Source organism: Microcebus murinus, chromosome 16 (assembly GCF_040939455.1).
Source record: "Microcebus murinus isolate Inina chromosome 16, M.murinus_Inina_mat1.0, whole genome shotgun sequence".
NCBI lineage: Eukaryota > Metazoa > Chordata > Mammalia > Primates > Cheirogaleidae > Microcebus > Microcebus murinus.
The window spans coordinates 27,293,869-27,314,305 of NC_134119.1; the positions used below are offsets into that span (position 1 = coordinate 27,293,869).

The following is a 20,437-nucleotide window of genomic DNA, read 5'->3' on the forward strand; positions in this document are numbered from 1 at the left end:
TTGAAGGTCCCTGGGAGGAGAAATGGCATAATGTCAGGGGGAGCCCCTGGTACTGGGCAGGCTCCAGGTTGAATCCAGCATCTGTGGCCAGCTCTGCCAGGCAAGCGTGATCAAGTTGGGAGGAGGAGTGGTCTAGAGCCATAAGTAGGATGGGTGGAGAAGTGCTTCTGGGAATAGGGACTCTTGGATTCCCAGCACTGATACGTCTCAGCACAGGAATGAGAGAGCCAATAACTGAGCAGTTGCAGGAGAGGAGGAGGGGAGGAGGCATTCGAGAGTGCCTCCCAGGGTTTGGGTGCCACAGCAGAGGCACACTCCCTTGGGTTTCCGCATTGTTTACCTCCCGATCTCCTTGTAAACCCATGATAGCATTCATCACTGGATACTTCTTTACAATTTGTGTAGGTAGTACTGCATAACATACAGGTTAGGGACTAGAGCCAGTCTACCTGGGTATGAATCCCAGCTCTGCCATTTACTAACTCTCCTGTGACCTAAGTAACTAAGTCTCAGCTCCCTCCTTTGTAAAATGTGGATAGTATTAATATTATTACTTTCCTCAAATAATTGTTAGGATTAAATTAATTCCTATAAAATGCTTGGAATGTGACTAGCAGATTGTATACTCTCAGTGAATGTTAGATATTACAGTTTTTTCAGTCATTTCAATAAATCACTCATTCATTCATCCACAATCTCATTTACTTCCTTAGCTATTTTATGAATATTTCTGGATGCTTAATCTACACCAGACACTATGTTAGTGTGGAGAATGTAGTATTAAAAAAATGTGATTTTTGCCCATGACAAGTACATAGTTTAGGAGGGGAAAGGATAGACACATGCCAGATGACTTTAGGCCAAAGGGATCTAAAAAGACATGTGCACAGTGAAAGGAAGCATAGAGAAAAAAGGGATCACATGTGCTTGGGTGCAGCAAGGTAGAGGGATGTAGGGAAGATTTCCCAGAAGAGGGAACATTTGAGCTGGGTGCTGGAGTGAATAAATGTTTTCATGGAGATGTACAATAATAATAAATCATATATTTTACTGCATAACAAACCTGAAAACAGTGACAAAACAATAGCCAGTTGTTGGCTGGCAACAACTGCCAGTTCTGTGCTGGCAATTTGGGTTAGGCTCAGCTGGATGGTTTTCTACTGATCTTCACTCCAAATTCAATTTCTTCCATAGATACAGGGATATTCTGAATACCTATTTCTTCCTGAATGAGTTTGGGGAGTTTGTGGTTTTGAAGTAATTTGTCCATTTCATCTAAGTTGTAAAATGTATTTTCTCATAAGTTTGTTCAAAATATTCCTTTGTTATTCTTCAAATAGCTATAGGGCCTCTTATTTCCAATTTTAGTAATTTGTATCTTTTTTATTTTTTTCTGATCAGTGTGGCTAGAAATTTATCAATGTTATTCATCTTCTCAAAGAATCCAGTTTAGTTTCATTGATTTACTATTTTTTCTATTCTATTGATTTAGGCTCTTCGCTATTTCCTTTCTTCTTATTTTGGATTTAATTTCTTTTTCTTTTTTCAGTTTTCTAAGGTTGATTGAAGCTGAGTTGATTGATTTCTTTCTTTGTTTCTAAATTAGGAATTTTAATGCTGTAAATTTTCCTCTAACTACTTCTTTAGCTATATCCTACACATTTTGGTATGCTGTGTTTTTAGTTTAAAATGCTTTATAATGCCTTTTTAAATTTCTTCTTTGACCCATGGATTATTAAGAAGGCTTGCTTTCAGTTTATGAATATTTGAGGACTTTCCAGACATATTTAGGTTATCTAATTTAATTTCACTGTGGCCAAAGAACATTGAGACTTTTTATAATTTTTATTGTTATTGATGGATTGATCCTTTTATCATTATAAAATATTCCTCTTTTTCTCTAGTAACAATTTTTGTGTATTTTGTTTGATATTTGATTACCATTTGTATGGTATATCATTTTCCAGCTTTTTTTGATTGCTATTTGTATGCTATATCATTTTCCATCCTTTTAGATTTAACCCATTTTACCTCTATACTTGAAGTTAATTTTTTGTGGCAACATATAGTTGCATCTTGCTTTTTCCAGTCTGATAATAGTTGCCTTTTAATTGGGTATTTAGGCCATATGCATTTAATGTAATTATTAATATGGTTGAGTTTAAATCTACTAGATTGTTACTTATTTTTTCTCTGTCTCTTCTTTATCCCATTTTCCTTCTTTTTCTGCCTTTTTTCTATTAATTGAGTATTCTTTATTATTACATTGTGTTTACCTTGTTGGTTTATTAATCATAACTCTGAGTTTTTTTGTTTTGTTTTGTTTTAATGGTTGCTTTAGGTTTATAGTATATATCTTTAACTTACAGTCTCTCTTCAAATAATGTTTCATCACTTCTATGTTATATAAGAAATTCATATCAATATATTTTAATTTTCCCCTTCCTGGCCACTGTGCTATTATTTTCATATATTTTACTTCTACAGTGTTGTTATTATTTTCGGTTTAAGTGTAGAGGATGCCACCACTAAATTTCTTAGTAATGCTGATGTCTCTGTCACCAGCTCATTCCTGATGGCCTTGATGAGTGGTGGGCGTGTCCTCTGGGCCCTCTGTTGGAGCACAGGCCTTTGGGTGGGTTGTCTCCTGGCCCCACGCATCATGACAATTCATCCATTTCAACTACACTCAGCATAAGCCATGATTTTTTCCAGATGTTTGGAACCACTAAGCCATAAGTTTGCACCAGCTCCAGGAGTCTTCACCAGGGTATTAAATCCCATATCACAAAAGAATGGCCCCAAGTCAATACATTCAATTCTTGATCAGACTAAAGTTCAAGTTTTCTTGATTAAATACCCCCAAATCCACTCCCAGAATACTTCCCTGATCCTACCGTCACATGATGGCTATTATTTTTCAGCTCCTTTGGACTACAGTCCCCTTACTCCCTTATCGGATATGACACATCCTCAGCTGAGCTAGGCTACAAGTTAACCTTGTTTATTAGCCTGGAAGCCAAGAGAAGAGGCAGAAACAGATCTTGAGTAGGGCTCCTGTTGCCTTGCAGGGGAAGAGGCTTCTTCAGTGTCTTCCCACGGGGCGTAGGGAGTGGTTACCAGATCTTAACAGGAAGAGAGTCAGCCACCTCTGTGAGCACTGAGGGTCTGGAGGAGTCTGGAATTCAAAATCATTGTGGGCATCCACCTGATGTCCCCATTCCATGTCGCCTGGGATGATATGGGATGAAGATAGGGTTCTCTCTGGCAGCTGGGTGGTGAGTGACTCAATCCCAAAACCCTAAATTACTAGCTACTTTCTTATGCCACTGCTGGTACCTACTGTCAGTTGAATCCTCCATGAAACAGACACCGAGATGTAGGTAGAAGTTTAAGAGGTTTATTGGGGGACAATGCCTTTGAAGATAAAAAGGGGGGAGAAAGCAAGTTGGGCTAAGGAGAGCCTGCAATGCAGATCTGACAAAATCTCAGTCAACCCAACAGGGAGCTCCAGAGCAACATTTGCCCACCAGAGGAGCCCAACGTTGGGCAGAAATCACCAGGCTTTGGCTCCCCTGTTGTCTCAGCAATTGCCTGGGGCTGGCTGCCCAGGAAGAGCATGGCCTAGCCTCAGAGCTGGATGGAGCCTGCAGGTGCTACCAGCTGGAAGCCATCAGCTAATTGCAGCTGACCAAGTTCTTTCGTGAGGGGACAAATGAGTGACACAAGAATAGACCAAGCTTCTTCACATAGCAATATAGGGGCTGTGTTCCAGGAGGGTGAGAACAGAAGCACATAAGGCCTCTTGAGGCTTAGGCTTTGGAATTCACACAATTCACACAATTCCTCTCTTCTACCATGTTCTGTCGACCAAAGCAGGTCAAGGGGCCAGCTCTGATCCAAGAAGTAGAAACAGACTCCACCTCTTGATGGGAAGGAATGGTAAAGTCTCAATAAAAGGGCTGTGCTTACAGGGATGGGAGAAATTATTGTGGCCATCTTTGCAAACACTGCCACCAGTGATATTTATTGTACCTCTACTATACACCAGGTGAGTAGGTTCTATAATTATTCTTATTTTACAAAACAGAAAAACCAAGGAGAAAAAGGTTAAATAGTATGATCAACCTAGGAAGTGACAGAGCCAAGCTTTGCATGGAGGCACGAGGAACAAGAGTGCAGTGACGGGTCTGTCCCTTCTCTGAATGTGGTGCTCCTTGGCCAGGGGCTGTGACTCCCTCATCTCTGTACACCTCAGTGACGGCAATACAGCTAAATCAGAGAGCTGTAAGTACAATACGCCCAGCCCAAAGTGACTTAAACAATAAGAATATGTATTATCTCACTTAATGGTGGTTTTAGGACTGGTTAATTCAATGTCTCGTCAATGTCAGAGCTCTGGGTCACTTTTTTCTATACTTTTTGTTTTTCTCTTATGCTCACAGAATGATTCCCACGATTCCAGACATCCTCCTTTTAGGATTCTATTTTTTTTTTTTTTTTTTTTTTTTGAGACAGAGTCTCGCTTGTTGCCCAGGCTAGAGTGAGTGCCGTGGCATCAGCCTAGCTCACAGCAACCTCAAACTCCTGGGCTCAAGCAATCCTGCTGCCTCAGCCTCCCGAGTAGCTGGGACTACAGGCATGCGCCACCATGCCCGGCTAATTTTTATATATATGTATTAGTTGGCCAATTAATTTCTTTCTATTTATAGTAGAGACGGGGTCTCGCTCTTGCTCAGGCTGGTTTCGAACTCCTGACCTTGAGCAATCCGCCCGCCTCAGCCTCCCAAAGTGCTAGGATTACAGGCGTGAGCCACTGCGCCCGGCTTAGGATTCTATTTTTTAAAAAAAGGGCAGGGATTACTTTATTTTTTATTTTTTTGAGACAAGGTCTTGCTCTGTTGCCTGGGCTAGAGTGCCGTGGTGTCATCATAGCTCACTGCAACCTCAAACTCCTGGGCTCTGGCGATCCTCCTGCCTCGGCCTCCTGCAGCTGGACTACAAGCATGCACCACCTTGCCCAGCTAATTTTGGTGTTTTTGGCAGAGACAATGGTCTCACTATTGCCCAGGCTGGACCAAGTTTCCTTTTTTATTCAGAGAAGAAATCTCTCCCAAAAGCCTGTCATAAAACTTCCCTTATGTCCCATTGACCAGATGAGGTAACTTGCCCACCTCCAAAGCAATGACTGGCAAAAGGGAAGACAATTGTCGTGATGGGGTGAGACCAATCAGAATTTATCTTCTGAGGCAGATCACATTGGTTTTGGACCCCAGACCAAAAAAACAGAGTCTAATTAGTAGGAAAGAAGGAGAGGTGACTATGGGCCACCAAAAGTGTTCAACACATTAGCATAGTGGCTTTGGCTCTGAAGGTAGATGGAGGGTTTGAACCCCAATTTCTCCACTTCACGGCACAAATGACTCAACATCTCTGAGCCTTCCTCCATGGAAACATGGGGGGTGTTAGCATCTATCCCATAGGAGTGTTGGGAGGATTAAATGGGATACTGCATAGAAAGCACTTGGCACGGGGCCTGGCTCATCATAAGTGTTCTCCAGAGGCAGGGACTAATGTATACTGAGTGGCATTCTATCTTGAAATGTGTAAGGGTGGCACTCAACAAGACTGACAACTAAAGCCCGCTGTTGGGTGGGGCAAGGTGTGAACTTCCTGTGGCTAGTGGGACATCACGAAAGCGCCACTCCCTCCAGGGCAGCTAGAGGTAGTGGAGTGGACCTCCAGGGGCCGGAGCTGAGGGCCACGTCGCCTGTGTCAGGGGACACGCGGTACAGACAGCCTGCATTTAAACGCCAGCAACACAGAGTGCGTTGTTGGCCACGTTACATCAGCACCAGGGAAACACGCGCTTGTCAATTTCCTTCCAATTCTCTCTCTCCCTGCTCCGACTTTGAAGGATCGGACAACGGGAGGGGAGGAAGGGAAGGTGTAGGAGAAGCGGACAGTGCCTGCTTCGCCAGCACCAGCGAGGCCTGAGCTGAGCACAGGGCAGAAGCTTTGAGCTGGACGTGAGGTTAAGGTTTCTCTCTAGACCGGATGGGTCCTTTAAATTCAGAGAGTGAGGTAGAGTTGTCAAGATGGGATCAGACAGCACAGAAGTCTGATGGGATCTGCCTGGGGTTATTTTAAGGGACAAAGGCAGAAGAACCATCAGAGTGTGTGTGAAGGCAGAGAAGGTTCCGGTTGAGTTAACAGCTCTGTGGCCACCAGCAGCCTGCTCTGCCAGAGGGTTCCAGCAAAGACTCTGAAGTCACTTCTTACACTGAATCATGTAGAACAACCCTAAAGAGCTTGGCTGGCCACACAGAGAATGACTGAAGCCTACTGTGACAAGGAGCTGTCTCCCAAGGCGGCCTCTTCTATTTTTGGACATCATACTAGAAAATTTTCCTAAATTGACTTGAAATGTCTTCCTATTTTTTTTTTTTGCAGCAGGTCAATATGCTGTATGTCTTCCTATTTTTGCCCCTGGAGCCATGCAGAACAAGCCCACTCCCCTTGGACACTGGAACACAGGGAGCAAGGCCCCCCAAGTTCATCCCTTCTCCAGAAGGGCTGACCCCAGCTCTCCTCTCTCCTTTACCACCTTAGGGGAAACAGTAGTCTGGCAGACTCGGTGCCACGTGGCTGCACTGGTTTAATATTTATTTTGAGTGTAAGGGTGTGGATGCCGTGGCAGGTGACTAAGCACCCCCTGGAATGCCCCAACTGCAGGCTGAGGATCAGCAAACGGTCCAGGCCAGCTTCTGCCCCATATTCACCCGGAGAGTCCCTGAGTCCAGGCCGGTCTGTCCTGCAGCGTTGAAGGGTGTTAGGGATGAGCAGGGCGTGGGGCTCCCAGAGCAGGCCCTCGGGAGAAGCAGCCAGGGAACGTGCAAAAGTGACCAAGTCATGGGCCAGGGTAGACCCAGCCAACCTGGGGGGAGGGGAGGGAGAGTGTGCTGGAGACTGATGTCCACATCCGGCAGCCTTGGGGGACAGAGTGGGTTTCCCAGGCTGGATAGCATGGGCAGGGGCCTCACTCCACAGGTGAGCCCTCCCTGCTCTGTGTTACCCAAGTTTGTACGGGGGGCCCCGGCCCTTCACTCGGCCACGTCGATGGACAGCATGGCCTTGATCGCAGGGAATTTGTTGCAGGAGAAGTCGGCGAGCAGCTGCTTGGTGCCACTCCGGGTGGGCAGGATCTCAAAACGGACCCGGGACCGCTCCTTGGGGCGCAGGGTCGGCACGCTGATGGGGAGGACACGGGTCAGTGTTGATGCGAGATGCATGGACCTTGGACTCGATGGGCCTCTGTGGCCTCCTGCCTGCTCTGGTGGGGGCTGGGCTGCTTTAGCTCCCTCTAGCTGCCTCCCTGGGTCACCAGGCCCCTCCAGCCCTGGGACACTTCAGCAGGGGAATGGGGAGGTTGGTTGGTCCCATGATCTCCCAAATATTCTTAGCCCCAAGGGCCAGTGTTAGCTGTGGTGACCTGGACTTCCCAGGAGTTCAAGTTTGGTAAACCAAATGCAAAGGCAGATTCTCGAGTTCCAAGACTCCCAGAACAGTAGAGAACCCAAGGCAAAAGGGAGCTCTGTCTGCCTTGCCCGGGGCCCCACAGGCCCCTGCCACCCCCTGCCACTGTCCCCACACAGACACTCGGGCCTGGGACTCACTCGATCTTGAGGTTGCCCAGCAGTAGGCCGCTGCCCTCCACCATCAGCACGCAGTTCTTCACGGGCTCGTCCAGGGGGTTGGAGAAGAGCATCTGCACGGTCATGGGCTTCCGCACGTGAGCCTCCTCCAGCACCTGCCGAGAGAGGGGCGCCGAGTCAGCACCCCGCTGCTCAGCCCCTGCCTGCCACCCGATGAGGCTGGGCAGGGGCGCCTGGTGAAGGGGAGGCCGTCGCTGAGGACAGAGGAAGGGAGGGCCACGTATCTAGTCCTGTAGGTGCCAGGCACGTTGTGTCAGACAGCCTCCCGATGTCCACGCAGGGGGTTCCCAGGACATCGCCATCGCCCGTGCTATGGATGGGGAACCCAGGCTCGCAGGAGGAAGGGGCACAGTGCAGTGGCCGAGAGCGCCAGGACCTCCCTGCCCGACTCAGCTCATCCAGGGAGGGGAGCCCTCGTGTCCCAGGACAGCCCAGTTCCACCGCGGCCTCTCCCAGGGCTAGGAACGTCTTCAGGTTGATTTTAACAACACGACTTTCCTTAAACTTCCTGCTCACAGTCCTGTTTCTTCCCTTAAAGTCTCAAACCTCGCCCCTGGGAGGCCACCACCCCACCCCAACCCACCCCCTGGCTCTCACATGTAACCTCACTGTCCTTGATCAGGGGTCAGAGAAGGTGAAGCCTGGGTTTGGGGTCAAAAAAGCAACCAGGACTGTGTACTCAGACACAAAGACTGAAGCTGCTGTGCTTTGCCAAGATGCAGCCGAGAAGCTAGGGCAGACAAGTCACTTATCTGGGCCTCAACTTCTTCATGTGCCAAAGAGGAACAGGCATCCGCCCCTCCTGGAAGGGAACCAGTGAGATCCCACAGGACAGGGAAGAATGCATATGGGAGATACACAGTGAAATTTCTATTGGGCCAGTGGATTTCTTTTCTTCTGTTTGAGGATCGCTGGAGGCTGCTGCTTTGTTAGGTTGGCTTTTGTTTCTCTTGCCACTAATCCTCAGAGCAACCATTTTACCGGGACAAAGCTGATGTTCAGACTGATACAACAACTTTGAAACTTCGCACGCTAGAAACAGCAGGGCCCAGCTACTTTCAAAGGTTTCGCTTTTTTTTGATAGGCTCTGCAACACCTACAAATAATTTGTGAATAATTGAAGCACAATCATCATCATAATAATAATTTGTGAATAATTGAGACCATGATCTTTGTCCCGTAGAACTCATTTAAGTGTAAAGCATAATTTGAAGGGTGAAGCATAATTTCCTGCTATTGGGATCTAACAAAGCAACCGAAATGGGGTCATATTTTCCACATTGATATCTAATTTGAGATTGCCTTGCAACGTCCAAATTTGTGTTTCTTTCTTCATTTCTGCTTAGCACCCTCTCCTATCTGTAAATGCACCCACAGGAGAGGATAGGGGGCCACTAAAAACCTGTGTTTGACAGCCACAGGTCATGGGTTAATTTGAAGAACATCACCCTTTGGAACAGCGTTCAGATTTTATGGTCTGAGTCTATGGTCTAAGGTCCTCCATGCTAACTGCCAATCAGTGCCAGAGGAGATAATGGGGTTTTACCCAAGTGATTATCTTTTCATTCAGATCACCTTCCCTAGTTTAAAACCCTGTGCCCTGCTCTGAGCGAGCTATGCACTGATTCATTCAATCAGGACAAGAATGTCTTGATTCTGGGCAGGCTTAAGCAGAGTGGAGAAGGAAGAGTCTTTTTTAAAGATTAAATAAGAGAGTTCACGATGGCACATTTCTAGCCTGTATGTATTCTGATTTCCTTTCTAAAGACATTATAGTGTCTTTAGAGACAAATTAGACTTGCTATGGAAATCCAAAAGATGCCAGACCAAAGTGCCAAATAAAAGATAACTGTAAGAATGTCTGAGGATATTGGAAAAGGGAATATAATGGGGAAAAAACTAACTTCACTTAAACACTGATCATTTTCATGCAGAATGTTTTCATAAGTGAACTGGCCGCTACCCAGCGTCATTTTCTGGGCTTGGGAGTTGGGGTGGGCCCCCGGCGGTAACAGACATGGGGAGTGTTTCTTGCAAGTGCCTCGTGAGGCAGGAGAGGCAGGCTTTCCCCACGGGGGACAAGCGCGGACTGACAGCTCTCCCCTGGGCAGGGAAGAATGCAAGCCCAGAGCCAAGAAGCTCTGTTCCAATCTTGCCCTGAGGAAGGGGCTGTTTCTCTGTTACAAATATTGATTATCTACTAAGATACTGTGCCAGGGGAGACGGTGATGAACCCAGAACAGAGGTAGCACCTGCTGTGGAGTTTACACCTGGGTAGGGGACCACAACCATGTCGTTGCACAAAGAAAGATATTCTTTTAGCTGGGACAAATGCTGTGAAGGAGGAGGACAGAAGGTTCTGAGGGTGTATAACTGGGAGCAGGCCTTATGGTGGGGTGTGGGGTCAGGAAAGACATCCCTGAGGATGTGTGCAGGGGAAAGACTTTACTGTCCCTGTGACAGAGCTGGACAACTGAGGCTCAGATTAAGGGACCTGCCCAGTGTCACTGCTGATACATGCAGGGGCTCAGGTACAATGCCAGGCCCATTTGGTTACATGGACTGATCTCCTGTCTCTCTCTGCTGCCCCCAAACTGGCTCCCTGACCTCTCAGGTCAGGGACCAAGTCTCCCACTCTGAAGCACAGTCCAGACTAACCAGGACCATGACAGGGTGAAATCGTAGGCAGCTGCATGGAGAATTGGACCCCACATCAGAACTGACACCCCGGCCCCCCTGCTCTCTGTCTGAGGTCTGGAACCCCTGCAGCTAGGCTGCAGCTTAGGGGCAGGTGGGGCCAGGGCAAGGCAGCCATGACTTTTGCAGCTCCTCTAGTGATCTGGGACTTGGGAAGCCAGTGGCACTGTGATTGCACAGGATAAGCTGTTGAGACGGCTGGGGCAGAGGGTGGATACAGCAGACAGGAGAGGGGCTGGGTGCATGAGGTTGGAGCCCAGGGGAACACCCATCTTCTCTATCCATCTGTCTGCCTGTCCTTGTCCAGCCTCTTAGGCCTCAGATCTGTGCTGCCTGGCTCAGTGCCATCCACTTGGGCTGGGGGGGTTTGAGCCCAGGGGCCAGAAGGCCAGCACAGGTGTTCTTGCTGGGTGCCGAGGAAGGGACAAGAGTTGCACCACGGGCCTCCCACAGACCTGCAAGCCCCACAAGCCTGGGAATGAAGTCTGCAAACAAAAGCGAGCCCTAAAAGCAGAAAAAGAGGAGTCCTTGTTCTCAACCAGTTTGGAGATGCAGTTGCTGGCTACTGAAGTACCAGGACAGCTTGGAAATGGCATGGGCTAGGAGTCACAGGCTAACCCTGGCTCTGGCAGTAACCTGTTTTCCCTTCTTTCTGGGCCTCGGTTTACTCATGTGTGAAATGACAGGGTCCAAGGCATTGGACTAGGCTACTAGGAGTCCACAATTCTGTAGGGTGACAGAGATGCATGTGGGTCAGCCCGTTTCTGATCTGGCCCATGAATAGGGGCTGTGCTGTGGTCCTAGAAGGACACGTCAGCTTGCCGTGCGCAACACGCACACCTGTGGCTCCCAAGCCTGGCAGAGCCCACACACAGCAGACGCTCGGCAGCTGAGTGGGTGGTGAACGAGCTCCCTGCAGCCCCTCCTCGGCTGAAACTCCCAGAGGGTCTGGAACTAGGACCAAAGAAGCTACCAGGCAAACGTGCCTGTGTATCTCTCCAGACAGGGGGCAAGAACCCTGGCCTGAGTGGGGGTTCTTGGCTGGTCCACTGGGCAGATGTCGGAGCCGAGCTGGGCCCAGTTCTCTGCCCTCCCAGCAGGGAAGCACCTTCCTTTGTGGTTTGGGAAGGTGGAGGCTCATGGGGGGTGGGGGCTGGGCTGGCTCGGGGAGGCCCCCTTCCCACCCCATTACCTCCAGGGTCAGGGTGGGGTTGTCCAGGATGACGTCCCGCTCCACCACCACCTCCGCCTCGCCAGGGACCTTGCACACGGCTGTGATCCGGATCATGTTGTCCGCCTTCAGGTAGTTCTGGTACTGAGCGTACGAGATCTTCACGGGATGCAGCGCTTCTGGAAGGGGGAGCGAGGGAGCAGAGTGAGAGGGAGTGGGGATGACTTCGGAACCTTCTCCAGAACTGACGCCAAGCCTGGGCAAGTAGCGGGAGACCAGGACGCTGGCTGGCTGGGCAGATGCCCGGGAGGATGGGTTGCTTCCGCCCCACCCTGGAAAATGTCAGTGGGCAAATGTCCTTCTAAGGGGCAGAGGAAGAACACAAATGCTACCTGATTGTTTAGTGACAACAGCAATCCCGCCTGCTGATGACATAAGAATAGTCAGGAAGGGAAGCCCGGGTATTGGCTAAATAAATGCCTCGGGTCCTCCTGGCCGTCTAATAACCTGCACCTCTATTGCAACAGCATCCAGAACCTCAGTCCCCCTCGGGTCTCTCCTGCATTTAAACCATCCCTACGCCAGCCAGAAAACACTTTAGAAGATTAGGTTTGTTTTGTTTCTAAATCATGTCACTTCAAAAATCGTCCATGGCTCCTTGCTGCCTTAGGGATGATGGTCGGACCCCTCACCTGGCCCTGCACCATCTGAGCACGCCCCACCTTTCCCTTAAGAGAACCCTTGGCGCCTCTTGCCATTCCTCGGGCAAAACATGGTCCTGGGTGCTGCCCCCCCTCAGGCTGTCATGCTGGTGGCCCTGGGTGCCAAAGGTGTCAGCTGCTCTTTTAGGTAAAACCATGAGGAGGAAGCTGCCTCTGCTTTTAGCACTGGAAGAACTGGCCACGACTGCCCTGAAGGTGGACGGTTCAGGCCCTTGCGTCAGCTGCCCAGTGCTGGGGCTCAGCCACTACTGAGGCTCAGAAAGGGAGGGAGACTTGGCCAGGGTCACCCAGCAGGTACACACTGGCCACAGCACTCTAGGACACTTCCCCTGCCTCGGTCCCCACCCCCTTCCCAGTCCACTCTGTTGTCTCTTGCAAAGGATGTGTTTTTTCTTCAACCAGTTCCCTCTCATGAATTTTTTTGACCTTCGAAAATGGCTTTTTCTTTTCTTTTTTATATTTTTTTCCTTTTTTGAGCTTCAAAGGTAAATCAGAGCAGGAAATCGTTTCTGACTTTGAGAAGATTTCTGCTAAAATTCTGCCAGAAGACAGATTGCCATGGGGACGCTGCCTTCGACAGGTGCGACACCTCTCGGCTACTCTGCAGACAGAATGCTTTCAAGATGGGCTGTATAATTAATCAGTTTCCATTAGTTCCTCATGTGAAGCAAATAACCACCCCACCCTTGTTAATCTGCTTTGTAAGTGCAAACTTTTCATAACAGCTGGCAGGATTTTGTCGATGCAGGCACACCTGCCTCCTAATCCCTGCATGGCACCAACCTTTCTCTGCTCCACCTTGTTTCTGTCCCATCCCTGCTACCCAGGGGCAAGGAGTCACTGTCCCTCCCAAATGCTCAGACCTCTAACTCCACCCACCCCTAGCAGCTGTGGGGGAACCGGGGCAAGGGTTATTGCCACCCACCCTTCCAGGGGCAGATCCGAGAAGTGACCTATCGTGGGGGTGGGGGTGGGGTGGGAAGGGGTGGCAGCAATACAACATAGCAAACAGGGTGGCGCTGGATTAGCACGAGGAAGCCTAGGACCAAGATACGGCATTGTCACTTACTAGCGAGGATACTTAATCTCTTAAGCAAGTCACAAATCTCTCTAAGCCTGAGTTTTCTGCTCTATAAAATGGGAACTAAAACCTTTTTTAGAAGGCCAAATGAAGTGGTATATAAGGACGTGCTCTGCAAACCCTGCCAGGTGGTATACACCTGTAAGGGATATCATGCCATGACGATGACCTGCCAAAGCCTCCCTCCTTTCTCCCCCAGGGCGTAAAAGGATTTTAGTTGGCACCACCCTGGATTGCGCTGTTCGCAGAGACAGCAACTTCCAAAGCATCGGAGCCCAAGGCTTAACCCTGGGGCCACTCATTGCCCCATCCCCAGCCAGCTGACTGACCGGAAGCCCGGCAGAAACCCTCCAGCCCCAACAGACTATCAACTACCCTGGATCCGTGCATCCCCACCCAGCTGCAGGATGAGTTACCTTCGTCGGGGCCCAGGGACATTGAGACCGAGTCCTTCCACACCTCGTGCACAAGCGTGCCGTTGTAGACTATGGTCCAGGCTGTCATGTTCACTTTCACCGACTTCTTTTCGCTGGTCAGGTTTTGGAGCAGCAGGACTAGGCTGACTTCTTTGCCCACTGCCAGAATGCCCGTGACCTTGAACCTCCCAGAGATGCTGGGCTCCTGCTCCTCTGCTTCCGACCTCCCTGCAGACGTCGGGCCAAACGATGCACTGGGCTTAAGTTGCCCCATAGCCTTTTCGAACACTTGTCTTTCCTGGCTGGAACCTGTGTGGTGGGAAAAGACAGGAGCAGCTCAGGGACGGGGTGGCCATCTGAGCGCAGGACAGCGTCCCGCAGCCCGAGGTGCAAACCGGCCGGCCGCGGGCGCTTTTCCAGTCGGTTCCAAACGCCTGAGAATCCGTAGAGAAAGCCGCATCCGCACCTGCACAAAATGACCACGTGGCCGGACTGTTTGCTTATGCTCATTAAGTTAGATTTCTTTCTTTGATCAAGGGTCTGGTGAAACTTAAAGAACAAACATAATTTTTAAAGAGATAACAAAACCTGAGCTGAAAAGGGTTAGAATAAGTTCATAAGCAAAAACCGAGGTTATGGTTTAGAAATGTTTAGATCACTTCACCACATCATTCCACCTAGTTCCTAAAGGTGCTGCAAGAGTGAAAGAGTGACACTTGGGTCTCTGCCGGTGGACAAGGACATCCCACGGCTAGCGTGGTTCCAAGTTATGACTAGTTCAAACTGTCGAGAGATTCCAGGTTTCCACAGTGCAAGGGCTGGATGATAGAATGAGGTTTCTGACTCGCTCAGGCTACGGGTGCTGCTAAAGTGAAGGTGTAAGTGACCCGCAGTGCCCTAAGATGGCACTTGGGGCACAAGGTGCTGAGTAGCCACCTGTGAGCCTCTGAGCCAGGCTGACCGAGCAGTCCGCACGGGACCTTCCACCTCGGCCTGAAGATGGATCTGCTACAAAGGGGAAGTATTGCCTCTCCAGGAACACAGACAGAGGTACACAAAGAAGAACTGCCACATTTATATCCGCAGACCAACCATACCCATGGTCCTCCACCTTCCGCAACCGACCTGTGAAATTTATATGGCACCAGATGACTTATTATAAGCACTTTGCAACTCAGAGAGCCCTTTCCCCTAAGTTCCGTGTAACCACGGGTAGAGACTGCAGAGGCCAACTCATCCTAACCCATCGTGCTAGAGCTAAGGCCCTAAGAGGGGGAGCAAGCGGCCCAGACCACTCTGAGGATTAGAGACAGAGAGAGAGAGGGGTGTCTGGACCCCTGGTCTAAGGTTCCTCCCATTTTGAGCCCTACTGAAGAGGAGGCGGCCGTCAGATTACCTATGCCGATAGCGCCTGGTGGGCTGGGTTCCTTTTGGTGCCTTTCCATCCTCTGATGGAGTTGAAAGTCCACACCCAGAGCTGAAGGCTGTGTAGGGACCTGAACCTTCGTGCCTGGGACCTCGAAGCAGGTGTGTTTGCACAATGAGGCTCAGAGCCTCGATGCCTATATAGGTCACCTGCTGGGCTTACTCAAGACTAAGCTTCCTGCTGCTGTTTTCTCCCTTTGGTATTGCTGTTGCGTCAGTGCGTAGCGACCCATTTTATGAGCTTTTCCTCCCTGGGGCCCTCAAAGACAAGCTGGTGTCATTGGGTAAGAAGAGCTGGGAGACATCAGGCAGGTGATCTGTCCTGCTGTCACGTAGGGGCTAGGGTGTTGCCAGGAGTCCTGCAGGGATCCCCCAACCTGGCCACACCTGGCTCCTCTCCATTGTTTAGGAGGGTTATCTGGAACAGCCAGAGGCCCCAAGAAGCAGGACTGAGGGGTGAGAGTAAGGTAAGGAACCCCATGGGATCATACCTCTATGTCAGCAGTGCCTGCAAAATAGTCACCTTGGGAGGTCACTGTTTAAGTGAGGCTATAGATGTTCAAATTGATAAAGATTACCACTGCTATTTCTCAAGTCCTTACTACACACCAGCCATTGCACTTGGCACTCTGCGTGCATTAGCTCATTTAAGTCTCACTGGAGGCAGGCATTGCTGTTCTCATTTTACAGGTAAGGAAACCAGGGATCATGGGAACATGCTTGGGGTCCCAGGGAACATGCTTGGGGTCACAGTCATGAGCACTAGGACTGGGGTTCACATTCCACCCTGAGATTTGTGTCCCTGGCCCCCTACTCTGGTTTCTACCTCAAGACATGGTTGAAAATACATGTCCTAGTTCTGCCCTCCCCACCTCATCCCCCCAGCCTCCTCTGCGGTGTTCTCTGCTGCACCCCCAGGGCCCTGCATGCCCCATGCTGTCAGAAGGGCCCAGACTGAGAACAGCCATTGACTGGGAGAAGGTGCTTCTGACCTCAGCCTTGGAAATGGCCCATAGAGGCAGGCTGTGCCCATCTCATTACTGTAGGGCGGTGCCCAAACGTCCACAAACACTAGTCCCCGGAACAGTCACCCACCTGGACTTGGAGTCAGACCCATCCCCTGTGCTCAGCTTTCCTCTTTTGTAAATTCTAGCCAACACCAACAGCCAGTGTTGCTCAGAGATTTGGGGCTCGGTTTAGGGGGTACTGCAGGTGCCTTTACGAGAGCACTTTTCTTGACTCCTCAAAAAAGACTATGAGGATCAATGGAATCAACTATTTTGAAGCATTTTAGAAAGAGTGAAATGTTGAGCTCATTAAGGAGTGACTGTGGCCTGCTAGAGAAAGCGCTAAACATATCTAAAAGTGAACTTCACGTCAAACGCAGAACTGTTATCACCATTGAGAATCCTCAAAGCGATCAGTGCTGCTGGTTTCAAAAGCAACTTCCGAGAAACAAATGCATTTTGAATAAAGACAGCCCCAAGGCAACCGGCCTTCCAAGGTGACTCTGGGGGACCCAGCACTTGGGTGGATGCCTGTGATTTCGGGGACTCAGGTATTCACCCTACCGTGTAATCACACCTCATCTGGTTTCTTGGGAGGCCTCTGAGTGCACACAGCACAAGCCCAGTCTCTGGGTCTCTTTGTCCATTTCTTTGTGCAGATGGTGTTTCCCACCCGTTTCTCAGAGGCCAGGGGAGCAGAGCCACTGAGAAATCTCTCCAAAAGCCCTTGAGGGCCTTCCACAGGGCCCGGTCTCTCTATGTGATGTTCACCCACGGTACTGTCACCCAGTTGTACAATTGAGAAAGGGACACAGCTGGAGAGGAACTGAGCTGTCAGCCACCTGTGCCCTGCAGCAAACTTCCGCTGCCACTGCGGCTGGCCATGGCAGCTCAGTCCCCACGGGAAACGACCCCGGCCGTGGTGTTGGATGTGCCGGAGCAGCCCTGTCATTCAGGAGGGGCTGGCCGGGAATGCGCCAGAGGATGAGGCCTTCTCTCCTCTCCACCCTCAAAGCTGTCCCCACACCGTGGATCCCCGCGTGGCACCCCTCCTACCTTCTGGGTACTTGTACTTCTCCGTGACGTCCATGCGAGAGTAGCTGCCCACCGCCTTGGTGCTGATGTACCTGCCGACTGAGCGTGTGTCCACAGAATTCTTCTTCTCTTTGCCGGTGGAGACATCTTGGATCCAGTTGATGCGGTCAGCATTCACCTCCGCGAAGACAAAGGGCGTGTCGAATTCCAGTTTCACGTCACCCTCTCGGACAGCGTGGACTGAACAAGGGCCACACTGGAACACCCCTGGTGGCCAGGATGCAGAGGTTGGATATATGCCAAGGTGAGGCCCCCCCACAAGAGCCCACCCAGGGCCCGCTCCTCTGAGGGCCTTCCACAGCCCCCCAACTCTACCCCATCCCACCCCCTGCCTCTGCCCTGCCAAACTCCTTCAGCCCTGACTGGCTGCCCCGCTCATTTGGTATTCAGCAGAGACCTCCCGGGCTATTGTTATCTTTCTGCAATGTCACCCTGGTCACACTCCCCCTCTCCATAATACTAGCTCAACCTTGCATCCTGTGGATACCTCATCTGTGCTGACCCACTGTCCCTGGTCTGTTTCCTAAAGTCTTGCTGTCTTGTGCTCAGGGAAGCTGCTTCTTTCTCACCTTTGCAAATCATTCTGCCCTAGAAGGTTGTTACCCTCCTGTTCCTGGAAGACTTTCCCGAACTCCCAGCCCACAGGGTCTCCTGCTCCTCTGAGCTCCCAAGCCTGACCATTATCTCCCTCCCCTCAGCATTCAGCATAGGTAGCTCAGGTAGATGAATAGATGGATAGATGGATAGATGGATGAATGGAAGGATAGATAGATGAAGAGATAGATGAATAGATGGATAAATGGATGGATGGATGGATAGATGATGAATGGATGGATGGATAGACAGATGGATGAATGGATGGCTAGATAAAGAGATAGATGAATAGATGAATAGATAGATAAAGAGATAGATGAATAGATGGATAGATGGATGGATGGATAGATAGATGATGAATGGATGGATGGATAGACAGATGGATGAATGGATGGATAGATAAAGAGATAGATGGATAGATGAATAGATGGATAGATGGATGGGTAGATTAGATAGATAGATGATAGATAGATAGGTAGATAGACTGATTTATGAGCAACTTTCAATTTGTTTGTACCATGACCCCTAGAAAGAAATACATTTGATGTCTTGGGACACGTTTTTTTTTTTTTTTGAGACAGAGTCTCACTTTGTTGCCCAGGCTAGAGTGAGTGCCGTGGCGTCAGCCTAGCTCATAGCAACCTCAAACTTCAGGGCTCAAGCAATCCTGCTGCCTCAGCCTCCTGAGTAGCTGGTACTACAGGCATGTGCCACCATGCCTGGCTAATTTTTTCTATATATATTAGTTGGCCAATTAATTTCTTTCTATTTATAGTAGAGATGGGGTCTCATTCTTGCTTAGGATTACAGGCGTGAGCCACCGTGCCCGGCCTACACATTTGATACTGAAACAAAAGTTTCACAGGACTATTGTCTTGCTGTATCTAATGGGCCATGCTATTTTATTTTCCCTTTTTCTCCCATTCCATTTCATTTTCATTTCTTAAAATGATGGTCACAACCCACTAACCTGATTTTATTACCACCAATGGATTGTAATGAAAAGTTTGAACAATCGTTCAAACAAAGTTTGAACATATCTATCTGCAAGGTGACTCTCTACCTCCCAAATCTGGTAACACCCATCAATTCTGATGAAGGGGTTAGGGGTTGGGGGTGGGGTAAGACAATTTTCACTGAAGTCCTTTTAGAACAGTTTGAATTTTTTCCAACTATGTTCACATATTACTTCATAAATCATTGTTTTGATGTTTGAAAGAAATGACTGAAAGTGAAGATAAGCACACAAGGCATGCGCTGGAGAGCAGAGAAGGGAAGAAGAAAAATCCCTGGAGAGCCTGGGACTCAGCTCCTCGTGGGAGGGAAGTGGGAGAGAGGCCAGAGCAGGAGCACAGGCCTGGGACAGGGGCGTGGCAGAGGGAGCTGCTCTGGGCTGTGATCAGGGATGCCTGGAGTTGGAGGGGAGTGTGGACCGACCCCAAGGGCAACAGGGAACCACAAGGCTCTGCACTGGGAGGGACAGGCTGCTACAGGTGGTGCAGGGAAATCATTACTGGCAGACCAAGGCTTCTTTCCCTTGTCACCTGGCCCGTGCCAGGGTCTCCGTGGCAGTAACTGCAGCCAGTGTGGGTACAGGGAAGGCACTCATTTAAATGGCAGCCCGAGCCAAACAAAATTAGAAGGGAGAAATCTATTTTTAAAATGTTTTTTCTTTAATCCCATTGTGCGTTCCAGAGGTGGGGAGGGCTTTTGGGTTACTTCCCTGTGCCGCTGTCCACTGCTGTAAATAACTGAGAGGCTCATGACTTAGAGCCACGCCCAGAAAAGGGCTGGCGGAGGGTTACCTTGGCTCCTCTCCTGGGGGGTGGCGTCTAACACCTGCCATCCATTGAACGAGGGGCCCAGGTCAGACCGTGTAAACCAGGCTTCATTCCAGACGTGGAAATTCCTGCAGACAGAACCAGAGACTGCAGAACTTGCCTAAGGCCACATAGCAGGTGATGGGCAAAACATCACATCTTTGCCCTGATAGACATCAAGCGAGTTGACCCTGGGACAGCTATTGTGCTAAGCCTTGGTGAGCATCGTCTCATGGAAATCCTCCCAGCATGTGAAATGAGTACTATTTTGATGCCCATTTCATAAAAGGGGAAACTGAGGCTCGAGGAAATTAAGCAGCTAACAATGGCAAGGTCAAAGTTTGGACCCATGTATGCATAACTCCAAAGCCAAAGCCTTGACCTCCACACTCCACTGCCCTTCTGGGGAGCAGAACACATCTAGGTTGGAGCCAGCTACCCATCCAGCAACCCACGCAGCTTTGTCTCGGAGCCCTGTTGGGGCACACTTCTGTATTTGGTGTGGGCTGAAAATGAATGGGGCTGCAACCGGAGCGACAAGTCTGGCTGAGAGCCACACTGCCTCTTGGCTGGGGTCTACACTGAAGAAGGAAGTAGACCAGTCCTCAAATACTCTCTGCCTGTGTCTCAGTCTGTACACGTCAGTTACTGCTCCTCCTGGACCGGGCCCAGCCCGCTCGCCAAGGTCAATCTT

The 20,437-nt window shown here is 49.6% G+C and overlaps 1 protein-coding gene across 1 annotated transcript in view; it reads right to left on the reverse strand.

Annotated features, from left to right (window-relative positions):
* Positions 1-6,641: 6,641 nt before the first annotated feature.
* The window catches only part of TGM3 (transglutaminase 3), a 42,472-nt gene continuing 28,676 nt past the window's right edge, over positions 6,642-20,437 (reverse strand). The window contains exons 8-13 of the mRNA XM_012755010.2: positions 19,729-19,832; positions 17,291-17,536; positions 13,803-14,111; positions 11,605-11,762; positions 7,677-7,810; positions 6,642-7,251 (exon numbers count right to left, since the gene is read on the reverse strand). Coding sequence (XP_012610464.2) covers positions 7,104-7,251; positions 7,677-7,810; positions 11,605-11,762; positions 13,803-14,111; positions 17,291-17,536; positions 19,729-19,832 — 1,099 coding nt within the window. The 3' untranslated portion in view covers positions 6,642-7,103. The remainder of the gene's footprint in view (positions 7,252-7,676; positions 7,811-11,604; positions 11,763-13,802; positions 14,112-17,290; positions 17,537-19,728; positions 19,833-20,437) is intronic.